The 16,873-nt window shown below is 59.3% G+C and overlaps 1 protein-coding gene across 19 annotated transcripts in view; it reads right to left on the minus strand.

The window, feature by feature from the left end:
- Nucleotides 1-354: 354 nt before the first annotated feature.
- GRM4 (glutamate metabotropic receptor 4) overlaps nt 355-16,873 on the minus strand; it is a 109,644-nt gene continuing 93,125 nt past the window's right edge. For 6 of the 19 annotated variants that reach the window (XM_049693739.1, XM_049693734.1, XM_049693736.1 and 3 more), the window contains exons 8-12: nt 16,723-16,859; nt 14,274-15,209; nt 7,150-7,396; nt 5,133-5,297; nt 1,124-2,222 (exon numbers count right to left, since the gene is read on the minus strand). In XM_049693739.1, coding sequence (XP_049549696.1) covers nt 2,110-2,222; nt 5,133-5,297; nt 7,150-7,396; nt 14,274-15,209; nt 16,723-16,859 — 1,598 coding nt within the window. In that variant the 3' untranslated portion in view covers nt 1,124-2,109. The other 13 variants (XM_049693740.1, XR_007469905.1, XM_033424216.2 and 10 more) reach the window with 13 other exon arrangements.

Genomic DNA, 16,873 nt, shown 5'->3' on the forward strand with positions numbered 1-16,873 from the left:
CCCAAGCCCTATGTCCCTATCAGCCATTTCCTCCTTCCCGCTAACTCCAGGCTCTCCAGCTTTAGGCTGAGCCGGGGGTCCCACCGCAGGACCCTCAGTGGATGTGGAGCCAGGGTGCAAAACCATGTGTTTACTTTTATTAGAAATGTTCTTGGTATAAAAACAATCATGCGCTACACATTGTCATCAATAACCATCACCAAACACCCAGGCACTGAACTCCGTGTCATCGGCAGGAGGGGCAGGCGGGCAGGACACGTGGCAGACGGGCGGGGGTAGGTGGGCAAGCTGCGGGCCATAGGGACACACACAGAGGCCACCAGGAGGACGCAGCACTTTGCAAGACACTCGAGATTTGTTTTAGTTTTGGCTTTTTTGTGTTTTGATTTTTTTTTTTCCTTTTTTCTCTTTTGTGACATGTGAGATTTGGTGAATTAGGAAAAGATGGCAGGGAGAGAGAACAAAGGTTGGATGTAAATGAAGGTGAGGAGGGGGCTGAGGACAGGAAACAAAAATGCACAAGAGGAGAGACCCGGGTGGAGCACAAGAGAAAAGACAGGAGAAAGCTGGAGACGGCAGAGAAAAGGCAGAGACAGAAAGAAAGAAGATACAGAAAAAGCAGACAGACACAGAGAGAACAGGTGATACAAAGAGAGAAGAGAAAATAAAGACAGGGATGGAGACAGACTGAGAAGGTCACCAATAGGATGGAGAGAGATGAGGGAGAGAGAAAACCAGCGCGGGGGGGCCTCCTGTGGTTTGGGGCTGGGAGGGGCTTTGGTCCAGGACACAGGGTCTTGGGGTGGCCTGAAGCTTCCCCGGCCCCTCATCCTCCTCCTGTCACCAGCCCGGCTTGCCCAGGCAGCCCAACAGTGACCGCTGGGGGCTGTGCTATCTTCAGCACCAAGCCACGTCCGTGGGTGCCCACGGGCAGTTAGGACATCAGCTGGGCCCCCCTGCAGCGGTGGGGGGCCCTGGCCCGATGCACCATCCACAAGGGTCTGTTCTGCTCCTCCTGTGCAGCTCCGGTGGCCTAGCTAGATTGCATGGTTGGTGTAGGCGACGTAGGTCTGTTTGGTGGCCAGCGCTGGAAGGAGACAGACGGGGGGAGAAGGAGTCAGGAACTGTCTTCTTCCAACGCCCCTTCCACAGGGGTGTGGCCCTGCCCACGCATCAAGTTCGGACCCCTGAACTGTGTGCGTCCCCATGGCCCGCAGCTTGCCCACCTACCCATCGCCAGACCGGAGCAGGGTCCCACCCCGCCCCTCGCATCGCTTCCCCCAGACTCATCCCACCCACACCCACACCTGGGCTGCTGGCCGGGAGGGCCCTTTCCTCTTCACTTTGTCCCTCTAGGAGCACTGCCTCCCGACCCCAACCCTCTGTGAGTGTCACACCCCACAGAGTCCCTGCCACCTCCTGACTCCACCACACTTTAATAGAATCGTTTTTATTTGTGATATACAGTCTTCAAGTATAATCAAGGGGGAGTTTTTCAGAAGTTCAACACACACTCTGGAAGAGCACGTGTGAAGAATATACGTAGATGGCAGCCTAGCGGAAGTGAGTGGAAAATAGGGACAGAGGAGATAAATAATGGAACCAGAGAGGGGTCTTGCGAGGCTAGAAACTGAGGCGTATGACTGATTCGGCCCTCTCCCCATGCCCAAGGGAAACGGAAGTCCTCCAGGGCCCCTCAGGCCTACGTGCAGCCACGTTTCCCATTTCTGGGTGTCCTGACTCGCCTCAGTCTTGAGCCTCTCTTATCTGCACCCAACACCCTGGCCCCTGCTCATCCCCACTGGGACCAGGGTTGCCTCTCTGGGTGTCTCCCTTCCCCACCACAGCCAGGTGACAACGTCAGCTCCCCTGGGCAGCACGAGTGCCCCCACCTCCACCCCGCCGGGGTTCACGCCTCACGGCAGCCTCGCAAGGAGGCCAGATAAGCAGCACCCCCACTTAACAATTGAGCTGAGGCCAGAGGGGTGAGGAGTCCAGCCAGGTCCTGGTTTTTGTCCTGTCCTGCCAGGGTTCAGGGTCTCCCTCTGTGGCCTGGGGACAGCTCAGTGAGAGTAACTGAGGCTGGGCTGCTGGTGCTGAGAGAGAAGACTAGACGGGGGAAAGCGCTGGTGCCCTTGGCCATAAAACTGCCTTGACTCCATCAGGATCCTGACAGCTCAGAAAAGAGGGTACATCTGCCAGGTGCAGCCAGGGGTGTCTGCCTGGAGAAGGTGACACGGAGGGGAGCAGTGTGGTGGCTGCACGCTGAACACCCCCAACCCTCTTTCCCCATTTTTCACTGCCAAGTTAAGGACCGCATTTCCCAGACTCCCTTGCAGCTCCACGTGCCCCTGTGTGACTACATTCCTGTTAGTGACAAGTGTCAAGGCCTGTGTGACGCTTCCATGTCATCTGATTAAAATAGACTGTTTCCCCTGTACTTCCTCTCTTTTCCCTTCCAGGGCCAGAACAGACATATGAGGTCAACCAGCCTCGGCCACGATGATGAGGACAACCCTCTCGGAGCTGATGAAATGACAAAATGGAAGGAACCCGGGTCCCTGCACCTGCCCATTCCCCATGCACTACGCTATCAGAAAGAAACAAACATCTGTCTGATTTGAGCCACTCTGTCCTGGGGCCTCTTTGTCACACCAGCGTAACTAGAAGCCCACTCATACAGGTAGGACTGCTGTGTCACCCTCTCAGAGGGTCCCCCGATTGTGGGAAGAAGCAAAGTTGCCGGGGTGGGGTGAGCAGAGGGGACACCATGGGACCAGTGCGGAGGCATGAGGGTCAGAGTGCAGCTCAGCTAAAGGAAGAACTCTCTCCTGGCCTGAGCTGAGGGTGGAGTGGGTCGCTTTGTGCGGTAGGTGAGCTGAAATGTTCCCTGTCAGCAGAAATATTCAAGCGGAAGATGAACAGTCACTGGGCAGGGAAGTTTCACGTTTTAGGTGCCATCTGGACAGGTGCTACTGGAAGGAAATGGTGCCCACGACACACAAGACAACATGAAGGACACAGCACAGCGCCTTACAGTTTGTGAAGAATGCCCACCTTCATTTCTAAAATGGCCCAGGTCCCTCCAGGATGCTGGAGGACCAAGAGCGGAGAAGGAGCACAGACCGGGCACCATTAAGGAGGGGCCTGGGCTGGGGGGCACCAGGGGAAGAGAGCTGAGCGACAGGAGGCTGGGACCTGGGGGTGGCAGAAGGTGCTGAAAAGGAGGCGGAAGGTGGGAGACCAGGGCCTCAGCCTCCCCCTGTGACTTCAAGCAGCTCCTCCCCTGCCCTGCGAGGCTGTGGTCTCCCTGCCAGTAGCAGGAGGGGAGTAGCCCTTTGTGCCTAGACTTCTTTTCCTGTGGGGCTTTGGCCACCCCCACCTCTCCACCCCACTCTCTCCGGCACCACCAGAAAAAGAGCCGGCAGCTGGCTCTGTGAATCACGGGCCCGCAGGCCAGGCTGGTGAGAATCAATTCCCCAGGGCTCCATCACCCCTTGGGTGAACTGATAATTATTGAGTTTCTAAACCTGTAAACCTGTCAGCAGCTCCCGGCTCAGAGGTGAAGGAAAACCTCAGCAGCAGCAGCGGCAAAATCTCCACTGACTGCAGGGAAACAGGAGCCTGAGGGCAGCCACAGCGGCACCGAGAGCGGTAGGGACGGGAGAAAGTGGCGGGGAGGTGAGGGACAGCTGGGCCCCTCTTCTCCCTGAAACGCCAGAGCTGCCTCCTCTAAAAAACCCAATCTGTAGGTTTCAGAACCTAGAAGCACACTGGGCCCTCAGCTATAAGCTAGGAGCCCCAGAGTCCTTCAGCAGAGCCTCAGTCTGACCGTCTGGAAAATGGGAGCAATGATTCTGCCCAGGGCCCCCAGGAGCTGTGAGGCTCAAAAGGAAGAGTTCTGGCCAAGAGTCAGGACACTTGAGGTCCAGCCCTGCCGTCACTGGTGTAGGGGATCTCAGCACCTGCCACGCGGCCTTTCTAACAAACTGAACCTCTCGGAGCCTCAGCTCGCTCATGTAAGATGGGGTGATCGTAAACCCTTAGCCGCTCTCAGCCGCGGCATGGGTAGAAATACTCTCTAAACCCTGCAAAATGGCAGGCGAAGGGGCAGGGCTGAATAACCAGTGATGAGGACAGGATGGGGACAGCGACGCTCCAGGGGCAGCCTCAGCATGCGGGGAGGGGGGAGGGTGTGGGCAGAGGGCCCCAATCCATCCCTCACGGACGACAGGCCCTGGCTGCTGGCTTTCAGTCCCCACCGCCTCAGATAACAATTAGCTGGGCAGCGGCAGGCACGAGCTGTCAGCCCCCATTTGTCGGCCCCATGTTTCCTTGCCTAATCTGCCTGCAATCACGTCCCTGAATTATTTATTCTGTTGTTTGTTTAAAGATACGTGGCCTGCCAGGGACAGAGTGAAAAATGTCCCTGCTCCACGGGAGTGACACCTCCCTGCACCTCCCGCTCACACCCCCTCCATCTGGCTGTTCCCAGAATTAATCACCCAGCTCCTGCCCAGCGCCTCCACGGCCCCTGTTGTCACCGAGCTGAGACGGTGGGGGCAAGGGGCACTGGCCTCTGGTCCTCAGTGCAGGGGGCCATGGGGAGGGGCAGCTCTCACCCTTCCCTCACAGGAAGCAGGGGCTGGGAAGGCTGGGTCTCCCCTCGCCTGCATACCCCTCCTTGTCCCCTGTCCCCAGGTGACCAGTCTGAGCAGAGGCAGAGGCAACAGTGTCAGTGAGGCGACATCAGCGCTCTCTGTGACAGCCCTGTCCCTGTGGTACCCTCTGGCCTGTCACAGCACCATGAGGGCCACCCTCTGGGGTCAGGGTGCTATCTCCTATTAGATACCCATGGTCTCCAGAGGGCTGATGTCCCACTCAGTCTCACGAGCCCTGGAGCAGAGTAGGGCCTGGAGGGATGGGACCCAGCAAGGGCGAGTCTCCGTGGGAAGGAGGAAATCTAAGTCAGGAGCTTGGGGCAGGGAGTGGTGAGGGGTCCGTGCCTAGGATAGAAGGGCCTGGTCAGGGGCGGCAGTGGGGGTTTCTGCACATCTGCGTGGACGAGAAAGGCAAGAGATGGGGAGGCCCACAAAGACACTGTCCCTTCCCGTCGCAAGTAGAGGGCCCACCTGGCATCTGAAGGGAGCCCCAGGCTGTAGGTACAGGGAAGCTGGTGCTCTGGGAGGAAGAGCAGGACTGGAGAGAACCAGATGTCATCTGGTGGAGGGTGTGGCCAACAGAGTCATCAGGGGTGTCCATCAAAGGGGGGGTGGTGGTGCTGGAAGCCAGGTACACTGCTCAGCACAGAGAGAGAGGGAGGCCATATGAAGTCAGGGTCAAGGGAAAGACACTGGGTGGGGCCAGCCAGTCACCACCTTGCTATGTGACTTCAGGAGAGTCACTCACCCTCTCTGGGCCTCAGCTGGGGATCCAGCCCAATCTGGGCCTCACAGGACTGCTGTGAAGATCACTCACAGGGGAGAGAGCTCTGGGAAGTGAAAAATCCTGCTTGGATGTGGGAAGCTACTTTCCTCCTTTGCACGGCTGATACTCCTTCTACACGTGGGAATGATGTTGAGAATGGAAGATGCTTCACCCAGAGCCCCAGCGCGGGGAGCCTGTACGAGGGGCTGTCCCAGTCCAAACACACCTGCGAGGGGAGGTCTCCTGTTTCTCCTGATCTCTTGGTGGGTGACAAAGGGGCTCCCCTCTGGAGCCTATGTTCACCAATGTCCCTCCTGCTGCCACCAACAATGTCCACTTCTGGCCTTTCCCCCAGTACTAGAGGGAGAAAGCAGAGTGCTAACCCCAGGTGCCACCAGGATCTGAAACTCTCCTGGGGAGAGGGGCTCTTCTCCTCCTCCCCCACCAACGGAAGCCCCCCAAGACTATCAGAGAGCGGGGAGGCAGCAGGAGCTGCCATGTTAACCATTTGGACACTTACAGGGTGTCCAGGGAGGGAGTCAGGTGTGCAGTGGGGCAGGGTGACCATAGCAACCCCTCAACCCTGTCTACCTGGGAGCAACCAGAGGCCCATGGAGGCCCAGCCCACAGGTTGGAGGCCTCGGTCTCTGCTCAGAGGCAGCGGGGATACCACCTGCTGCTGTGTGACCTGGGTGAGTCCCTCACCTTTCTGAGCCTCCCTTTCCTCACCTGTAGCAGCAAATAATTAAAGATCACTGCTTTCAAGGTTGCTGTGAAAATGAAAACTGATTCCTGGCAGGTGTGGCCCACAGTTGGGGTTCAAGAAATGGTCACCACTGTTACTGGTCCCCCAAGGCCTAACCTGCCCCTCACATGCCCTGCCCCTCTCTCCTCTCTGTCCCTTCTCGTCACACTGTGGGCTGGCTCCAGGGGGCACAGGAAGGTAAGCAAAGATGGTGGCCCTGCTCCCTCCTGTACACATCCCTCAACCACTGAGGGACCAAGTCCTGCACAGGCTTTGGGTCTGCCCCTCAGATGCTAAGGGTCCCACATCCTCCCCCAGCCCTCTCAAAGCACAACCCTCTACAGCTGAGGTCTCCTTGGACACCCCCCTGAGAACCACAGCTCTGCGGGCCCTCCTCCCAGCCCCAGCCCTTACTTACCCATCCCAGGGCCCGTATCCTGAGTCCCCATCTCTCAGGGTCCTGCCAGGGGGCGGCTGGGCAAAGCCAGCCGAGGGGTTTCAACTGCTCTGGCACCAGGGCCACAGCTCCCAGGCTACCAAAGGGCCCCAGAGCAGCGGCCCTCCAGACAATCCCTTCCCCAGGGAGACTGAAAGGGCACAGGCCCAGATGCGGACTCCAGGGCAGAGAAATCCCGAAGTCTCAGGTCACTCTGCCTGAACCGAGGCCCCCCCAACACCCCCCCACCCCACCCCCCGCCTCTCCCTAGGTAGGCAGGGATCCCTGGAAAGGAGAGGCTAGAGCGAGCAGGGGGTGTGTGGAGCGGGACCTGGAGAGACCCCACTACCCAGACAGAGTGGGGCAGAGGGGGCCAAGCTAGAGCCTCAAGCCTCGCCTCTGGGTGGGGACGGCTCACCCGCGGCCTCAGGGCTCTCCCAGTGCCCTCATTGGTCCAGACCTGGGGGGGGGCTGACCTTCTCCAGGAAGGGGACGGGGCCTGGGCGGGCCCAGGGGGAGAGGAGCGGGGCCAGGCACTCACCTGGAGCTTCCAGGTTCTCGCAGAGCTCGGACTTGGCCTCGCCGTTGGGCCGGAAGCTGCCCTTCTGCGTGAACTTGTTGGACATGGTGGCGGCGGTGACGACGGCTTTGAGGCTGCGCTTGCGCTTGGGCACGTTCTGCTCCGGGTGGAAGAGGATGATGTAGACCTTGGGCATGTAGAGCATCCCCAGGGACACCGAGGCGCTCAGACTCACCGAGACCGTCAGCGTCGTCGTCTGGATGTACAGCTGGGGGCGGGCCGGGGGCGGTGTCAGGGCGGGCTCCGCCCCGGCCTCTCGGGGGCCCTGTCTGAAGCCCACGCCCTAGACAGACACAGTGGGGTACAAACCCGGGGACCGCCCTGTGTCCCGCTGGCAGAAGGGAGTTGTGGTATAGAGCTGGGACTTTAGACCAGAACCCCTGGATTCAGCCGGGCTCACCACTGTCACTGTGTGGTCTGGGACAAGTCACATCCTTGGGCCTCAGTTTCCTCGGGTATAATATGGGCATGATAATTATAGCCCTTTCCTCATAGGGCTGTTGTGAGTTTGAAATGACTTAATAAATGGCAAAAACATGTAAAATAATATTTGGCACATGGTCAGTGCACAGAAGTGTTCACCAGTGTTATGTGCTATTGGGTAGAGGCCCCTGGGGAGGGGCCCTCAGGGGACAGCTGACCCTCCTTGGGGGAAGCGCCCCCTGCACAGGGCGAGGAGTGAGATAAACATCTGCCGGTGCCTTGTAGTAACTCCCAGTGGCCGTGGCACAGCCCCTTGGCCAGGCCCCCCATTCAGTGACCGCCCCCCCACATGCCACCCTGTGCAGAGCAGGCCGCTGGCACAGGAGCTGTGGCCTGACCGTGATCCACTGACGGCAGCCCAGTCAAAGCTCATTTCACGCTCACTCACCAGCACTAACGTTGACAGATGTTTAGCAAAATGAAAGTCCATTAATCTGGGTGTCGGGTAATCCATTCTTCAATAGTGGGGCCTTCCAGGCAGGGCCCGACAATTCCCACCACCCTCGCCTGGGATGCCCTCCCCACCTCCTCCCTCCCTCTGGGTCCTCCAGGCCTCAGCTGCCCCTCTGGCCCCCTCAGCCTGGTCTGGGTATGGGAAAGCAGGAAATGCTCTGCCCCCAGATCTGCCGTTTCCGGGCCTGGGCCCCTCCCCTGGGGCCTGGCTAATGTACCACCTCCTCCAGGAAGCTCTCCCTGACTCTCAGCTCTAGCCAATCCCCCATGATAGCCTTCACTCCTTGCACCAAGCCCAGAAGTGGGGGACCGAGGTCTGGACTTGCCTCCTGAGGTCACAGGAGCCCTGAGCTCATCTGGAAGTCTCCCGAAAGGAGGGGCCAGGTCCTCCCATTCTCACATTCCTCCCCATCTCTCGCCCCTCTCATAAATACCTCATGACCTGGATCTGAAGGCCTTCATCCCAGCCACCCTTCCCCGGGTCTCCTTTGGGAGAGGGGCTGGAGAAGCTCTAGGGTCTGAGAGGAGAGAGGTGTGTGACACTGAGGAAGTCTCATCCCCTCTCCGGCCCTCAGTTTTCTCAACAGCGCAATGGGATAATAGCACCGACCTCACCCAAACCATGAGGCTACCCAAGTGCAGACTGTGAGGCCACATGAAACTTACAGGGCACCAGAGCAGGGTGTGGGGGAAGGAGGCTGGGAGTGTAGAGAGGCTGTTTCACTTGCCACCATTCAGAAAATGTCACAGGCCTGGGGAAATGAGAGCTTGTTTCCTAGTGAGCACACACCCCTCTGTCCTCACACGCAACCCACACTCTCACCAACAGGCACAGTGCTGCCGCCCAACATGTGGACCGGGAGAGGTCATGACAAGCCAGTAGGAGGGTGCTGGCCACCTCTCCCACCCCCTGGATGGCACTGCGGGCCAGGGAGGAAGGAGTGAAGGGGGACAGTCTCCAGGATATCATAACAGGCCCTTGGAGAAGACAGTGGAAATCTGGGCTAAGCAAGGACGGGCTTGTTATCTGGGTCTTCACTATGGACTGGGGGTCCCGTGGGGACAAATGTGTCTCCCTCATTAGACTGGGGGTTTCCTGAGGGCAGGGGTGTCTCTCCTTTTGCACTGGGGGTTCTTGAGTATAAGGGTGTATTTCCAGGGCAGATATCCATCTTAGGTCTTTTGCCCCCAACTTGTTGATGGGAAGGAGGTATGGTTGGGCCAATATGGGGATGGTGGGACAGGGGTCAAGTACCCTCTCTGGGCAGAGCGAGGCCTGCAGTGGACACAGCCCTATATGGGGGTCAGGGGGCTGGGCTCCAGATTTCACTCTGCCCTGACTCACTGAGGGATGCTGAACCCCCTCCACCAATATAGGCAGAGTCCGCTCCGTGGGCACGCACGCTCGGTTTAACACCTTGCGGCCGCCAGCTTGAATCCTGAATAATTTTTGAACAAGGGGCCTTCGTTTTCATTTGGCTCCTGACCCTGAAAACCATGGAGCCAGCCCCGAGCACAGGCCTCGGGGCTCTGTTCTAATCTGTTTTTCAGCCTAGGAGCCTTTCTGCACACAAAATACAAGGAGGGGTGTAAAGAGATCAAACTTGGACAAAGCTGCCCCCCCCAGCGGGGGCCCCTCCCCGCCAGCATGGGCCCTGGGGGCTCCTCTAGCCATGCCCAGGCTGGGGGCGGCTGGCCCTGTGCACAGAAGTGGGGCTGCGCACCCCCAGCCCCTCTCCTTGCCCCAGGGTCTGGAGTTCTCACCCCACCACTGGCTCCAGCATTGTTCTGGGGCCCCCTGGGGTGAAGGTGCATGTCATCACCAGGAGGTGGTAGTGTGTTAACCCTGTCAGAGAAGCAGCGGTCCTCCGAAACCTCTAGCCTACAGGGATGGGGCCCAGGCGCAGATGCAGGTGTCTCACGGATGCAGAGTAAGAGGCGGCTTCCAGGATGTGATTTCACCTTCTCTCCCATCCACCCATCCTCCAGCCTGAACTGCCACCCTGCCTGCTCCCCTCTTGGACTTTGGTCAGGCCCTTGCTACACTCCGTCCTCTGCAAGGAATCCTGCCTTAGCCTCACGAGTCACTGCTCCCCAGAGTGAAGCAGGTTGTCAGAGCTGGGCTTGATGGAAGAGGACAGAGGTCACCTGGGGTGGGGCAAAAGGCAAAGAAAGGAGCTGCTGTGGAGGTGGACAATGAAGTTCCTGTTTTGTGCTCGGTCTGGTGGGGGGCACGGAGGAGTCCGCCTGCTTCGTGTTTCTGCCCAGGCTGACCCTGGTGGGTCCTGAGATCCTCAGTCTAACAAACCAGACAAATGACCTTCCCCACAACCTGGCCGGCCTCTGAGGCCACGGCCCGCCCCAGCCTGGCTGAGCAGTTACCCCAACCGGTGGAGAGACGATGCCCCAGCCAGCTCAGGGTAACGGCACGCGGCTACGCAGGTGAGCCCTGGAATTCCAGGCCAACGTGGGAGATCCGGTCACCTGCTCGCCAGAGCAACATGGACAGCTTCGCTCGGCGCCACCTGCAGCCTGAGGGACAGGCGGGGTTGCAAGCACGCGTGCGCACACACCAGGGCACGCATAGATGCTCACAAATCCACACTTATGTACCCATGCGCCTCTGCATTCACACACACACACCTGAACTCACAGCCGCACACTCCCACCTGACTCAGATACACCTGGGCTCTCACACACACACACCCCTTCATGTACCTGTGTGCACACACACAGAGGCACTCAACACACCTGCACACATACTTGAACACACACATACACCTGTGCACACACACACCTACACTCAAACATCTGCACATACACTGCTGAGCACGCATACTTAATCTGTACACCCAAACACACCCTAGCAGCCATGACCCCTCAGGGCACACCTGTCCATCCCCACTCAATCTGCACACACACACACACACACACTGCCCATCCACGGCTCAATGTGCACAGAAAGGCACACACACATTCTCTACACACACACTTCTGTACCCATAACACAACTCCCCATAGTAGCCCCACTCCACTCCATCTACACACACACACACACACACACACACACACACACACACACACACACGAGCACCCAGGACCCGGCAGTCACTGGGGCTGTTTGTAGCTCAGACATGACACAGCACAGATAGAGCCCCAGGGTTGCCTGAGCCTCTAAGAAGCCTGGTGGTCTGAACTGGAGGGACTTCAGAGCTCCGCTCCCCACCCTCGCCTCATTCAGAAGCCCAGAGAAGGAGGGGGCGTATCCCATGTTGACACCATCAGGGGCAGAGCTGGGTCTCAGGACCATACGCTGGTGTGGGCCAGCCTGCTTTGCGACCCTGGGCAGGTCCCTCGCCCTCTCTGGGCCTCAGAGGAGATCATCTCAGAGGCTCCTTTTCATAATCTGTACTGAGAGGAGCCTCCTAAAAAGGGAGAAATCAGAGACAGGTGGGGTGGCCTGGAGAGATGGGGGGAGGGTGCCGAGAGGGGGGCTGGGCCCCAGCGCCTGGAGGTGGGAGGGTCTGGTACCAGGATGACAGGGACCGTACTGGGAGCAGCGTGCTGGCAGGCAGCCAGGGGAAGTTATGGGAAGGCAGAGCAAGGGCCTGAACCACCATGCTGTCGGCCACCTGGCTGTGCACCTTTACACCCTGAGGAGGAGAGGGAAGGGGCCTCCTGGGATTGTTGAGGGTAATGTCTCAAGCTGCCAGCTTCCTGGGGCGTGGGCGGCCTCCCCTGGTGGCTCCATGGGCCCCCTGGGCGCTGCGGGGCGTGCGGGCCTCTGCCTGCGCCTGCCCTCAGCGGGGAAGGCCTCTCGCTGGCCTGCTGGGGGTGGAGACCCAGCCCACCGTGCGAGCTGTTCCTCAGTGGCAGTGGCTTTGGCTCAAGTGTGCAGGGTGGCCTGGAGCCAGGTCTGGTCTCAGACCTCGGGGCGCTCACTGCCAGCCTCAAGGTCTGCTTCTCAGAACCCCCAGCCTGCTGGGTCACCACTGGAAGACACCAGACCCAAGGGATTTGGGGTGGAGGGCGCAGCTCCTGCACTTGAGGAGCTGCTGGAGAAGGGGTGGGCACCTACCAAGGAAGGCCCAGGGGGAGAGGCGCCCCAGAGCTGCAGGGAGTGGTGTGGGCTTGGGAGGGGCTCCTGAGTTAGACAGAGTAGGTTCAAGCAGTCCAGCCTTGCGACCTACTGGCTGTGTGACCTTAGACAAGTCACTTCACCTCTCTGTGCCTCCCCGTGCTCACCTGTAAGCAGGGATGGTGAATCCACCCGAGCCCACTGTTGTGGTGTCTGCTGACCACCAGGTGAAGTGCCTAACCCAAGTCAAGCAGCCCTCGTGGGTGCTTTGACGGCCGCCTCACTGAGGCCAGCATCTCTATTGGAGCTCACACCCAGGCTCACTCTTTAAGTGCTGCCCACAGGATGGCGACTCCCCCAGGTACAGATCTAAGCCAGCCCTCGTCCCTGAACCCCAGACTCACATAGTCAACCACTGACTCAACAGCTGCACTTGGACGTCTCACGGGCATCCCAAACTCAGCACCTCCAGAGGACTTCCGGATCTCCGCCCCCTATAGGCTCCGCTGCCGTCTCTACCCCGCCCCGCACCCCCCCACCCCAGTGCAGACACTCTTTCCTTCCCATCGCTCACACCAACGACTGTGGAGTCATCCTGACTCCCCCCTGCGCCTCTCATCCCACATGCACTCCATTGGAAACCCAGCCAGCGCCACCCCCTGACACAGCAGGAATCCCCCGCACCTCACCACTCCTGCTGCCAGCAGCTCCCTTCGGGATCATTACAACACCTCCAGCAGGGCTCCACCCAGCAGCCAGAGGGATCCTTTTAAACCTATGTCCCAGCGCATCCCTCCTGCTCAGAACCCCACAGCCGCTCGCTTCTCACTCCGGTAAAAGCCACCAACCTTCTCACAGCCTCTGGGTCCTACACCATATGCTCTGTCTGCCCCTTGACCTCGTCCCCTCCACCCTCCTCCCCAGCCCCAGCCTCCTTACGGTGGGTAAACGGCTTTTACACCCCTCATGTTGTGTGATTGTTACAACACCTGTAAGGACTGCAGAGGAAGGGTCATAGCCCCAATCTGTTGATGAAGAAACTGAAGCAGGGAGGCCAGCTGGCTTGCCCAGGATCCCACAGTTAGACACAGAGCTGGGGTCCTCGGTCCCTCTGATTCTCCCTATCTCTGACCTCTGACTTCAGTGACTCCCAATCCCTCAAGATAAAACCCCCCAGCACCCAGGCAGCGCTGGGGCAGTGATGTGGGCAGAGTCCACGGGGCCCTTGGGGTATATCTAGACCCTCAGGCCAGGCTGGCAGGATGGCCTGACAGAGCCAGCAAGAGGCAGCTCATCGGCAGCTCCAGCCAGTGGAGGGTGGACCCTCAGCTGATGCTGCCAGGTATCCCCACCTGGCCTTTGGGGTGGCTTGGGGCCAGGGAGAGAGGGAGCGAGTGCCCAATACATCACCCACCTCGGGGACCCATGGGGATCCTGCAAGGGCAGAGAAGAGGGTGGAGAGAGGAGGAAGAAAAGAGGAGTGGACAGAAAGGAAGATGGGCTGAGTAGGGAGAGAGGTAAGGGAGCGTATAGAAAAGAATGGGGAATTCCCTGGCGGTCCAGTGGTTAGGACTCCACGCTCTCACTGCCGAGGGCCCAGGGTTTGATCCCTGGTTAGGGAACTAAGATCCCACAAGACATGTGGTACAGCCAAAAACAAGAATGAAAGCGGGGGCAGCATCCCAGGCTGGCAGAGAGGAGAGAGGAAGGTGGGAAGGAGATGGGGAGGGGGACAAGGTGGGGCGGGAGAGGCAGGGATGGAGAGATAGGGAAAGACAGAGGAGAGGGAGAGAGGAGAGGCGGAGGGTAGAGAGAGGGTGGGAAGCAGCAGGAAGGAGAGATGAGGCAGCGGAAGGTGGTGGGGGGCGGAGAGAAACGGGAGAGGAGGCAGGAGAAGAGAAAGGGAGAGAGAGAGGAGAGAAACCCAGAACCTGGAGAGAAAACTGAGACGGAGAGAAGACAGAATGAGGCAGGAATGAAGGCACTTCCAGAGCAAGGTGAGAGGCCAACTAGCCCCAGGAGGCTGCCCCCTGCTTGCCGCCCTCACCCACCCCCAGCCCCTGCCACTCACCTTGTCAGCCGACTGCGAGGTACCAAAGAAGATGGGGATAAAGGCGAGCCAGACGATGCAGGTGGTGTACATGGTGAAGCCGATGGGCTTGGCCTCATTGAAGGTCTCAGGCACTCCGCGCGTCTTGATGGCGTACACGGTGCACGTGACCATGAGCAGCATGCTGTAGCCCAGCAGGCAGATGAGCGACAGGTCCGAGATGTCACACTTGAGCACGCCCCTGGCGAAGCGGGGGTCGAGCGTCCGCTGGTCCTGGAAGTCCACCACCGAATGGGAGGGGTCCACTACAAACCACACGCAGATGCCCAGCAGCTGCAGGGAGATGAGGCTGAAGGTTATGGCCAGCTGCGAGGCGGGGCTGATGAAGCGCGGGGCGCTGACCGACCGCTTGCCCTGCTCGAAGATGCGGTAGATGCGGTTGGTCTTGGTGAGCAGGGCCGCATAGCTGATGCTCATGCCGAGCCCCAGGAAGATCCGGCGCAGAGAGCAGGTACCCAGGTCGGGCTCGGCGATCATGAGGAAGGTGGTGGCGTAGCACAGGAAGATGCCCGCCAGCAGCACGTAACTCAGCTCGCGGCCCGAGGCCTTGACGATGGGCGTGTCGTTGTAGCGCACGAAGGTGACCACCACGAAGAGCGTGGCAGCGATGCCCACCACAGCCAGGAAGAGGGGCAGCACGGCCCAGGGTGAGCCCCACTCAAGCTTGATGATGGGGATGGGCTGGCAGCCCGTGCGGTTCTCTGTGGGCCGCATGTCGTAGGGACATGTCTTGCAGGTGTAGCGGTCCACCTGGTACTGGTACCCCGTGCAGGGCTCGCAGTGCCAGCAGCAGGGCATGCCCTTCACCGTCTTCTTCCGCTCTCCTGGCTGACAGGGCAGGCTGCAGATGGAGCGGGGCAGCTGCTGCCCGCTCCCTGGCCAGTGCATCCGCTCTATCTGGCAACAACAGTGCAGAGGAGAGGGCCTCAGGACATGCCGCCAAGTGCCCTGGACCGCCCCACTGGTGGCACCAATCTGAATCACTTAGTTAGTGATTTTAGTTAGATGGGTAAAATCCAGCTGCCCGGGCCCTGCCAGCATCAGCTGAATCCAACAGCTGCATTTAAATAAGCTCCCCGGGGCAGGCTCCAGACCCAGCTGACCACGGGGGATCCTGCTCGAATACAAAACTCCCGAGGGTCGTATGGAGAAACGCCCAGAGACCGGCAGTGACAACCTAGGGTCACACGGCAGAGTGGAGAGGACCCAGCAGTCCCGACTCCCAGCCCCATGAGGCCTTGCTATGCAAAGTGGTCCCCAGACCGGCCACATCAGCATCACCCAGGAGCTTGTTGGAAATGGAAATTTTTGGTCCACCCCAGACCCACTGACACAGAATCTGAGTTTCAACAAGACCCCGCAGGTGACTCCTGTGCACCCTCAAGAAGAAACGTGCTATGGCTCAGCCCACCGGGCCTCCTCCAGGCGGCACAGGGACTTGGGTTCAGAAGAGAACAACGAATAAAGATTCAATCACAGGACCACTAATGTGTGCCCACAGGTTAGCGTTTCTTTGCATCTTGCTCTAAATGAGTGCTAGTCACTGTTACATGTCTCTGAAGACACAATTGCTGCAAGCTAAGAGGCGATAGGAGCTGGAACGCCCTACTGAATGTGTCACAAAGTTCTGGAAAGTAAGCGAGAGCCCCATAGAGCTCCAGGCACTGGGCAAAGGGAACCTGACTACACTTGGGAGCCGTATTCAAAGCATCAGTTCTAAATAAGTGGCTCTGGGCTCCCCTGGTGGCGCAGTGGTTGGGAGTCCACCCGCCGATGCAGGGGACACGGGTTCGTGCCCCGGTCCGGGAGGATCCCACATGCCGCAGAGCGGCTGGGCCCCTGAGCCATGGCCGCTGAGCCTGCGCGTCCGGAGCCTGTGCTCCGCAACGGGAGAGGCCACAACAGTGAGAGGCCCGCGTACGCAAAAAAAAAAAAAAAAAAAAGTGGCTCTTAGGAGAGTTCATGCTTAGAGAACAGCAGGCTGTGCTCTTTGCCTTAAGACGTCGTCCTCCTCTGTCCAGACACAGCCCTCCCCTTCCTCATCTCTCTCCCCCCCGAACCCCCCCAAAACTTTGAGCCCCTGAACTCCAGCGTGACTTCATCTATCCAGAGTTCTTGCCCTGCGAAGGGGCAGCAGGCAAGAAGACCCCAGGCCAAGGGAAAGGGCAGGGGCAGGAAGGGCAGCAGAAGCCCAGCCACCCTGTTCTTCTGTTTCAGGGTTGGGGGGCTCAGGGCCCTCTGAGGTCTAGGGTGGGGCATGGAAGGAAGCCCCAAGTTGGCAGCAGCAAACCCGGGGGGCAGGGCCAGTCGGCGGCTGCCTCCCCTTGGCCTCCCCTCCCTGGGTTGGGGTGGCCTCTCTCCGCCGCCTAGCCCCCCGGGACCCCTCGCTGCCCTCCCGCCAGGTGCTTACTCTGAGGTGCAGGTGGTCAGTCCAGGAGCCGATGACCTTGTACTCGGCAGAGCCGTTGCGTAGCTGGTACTGGTAGATGTCATAGCGCCCAGGTGCATCTCCGTTCTCATTGAAGGTCACAGGGTTCCCTGCGATGCCTGCAGGGGCCCGT

This window comes from Orcinus orca, chromosome 10 (genome assembly GCF_937001465.1).
Source record: "Orcinus orca chromosome 10, mOrcOrc1.1, whole genome shotgun sequence".
Lineage (NCBI taxonomy): Eukaryota > Metazoa > Chordata > Mammalia > Artiodactyla > Delphinidae > Orcinus > Orcinus orca.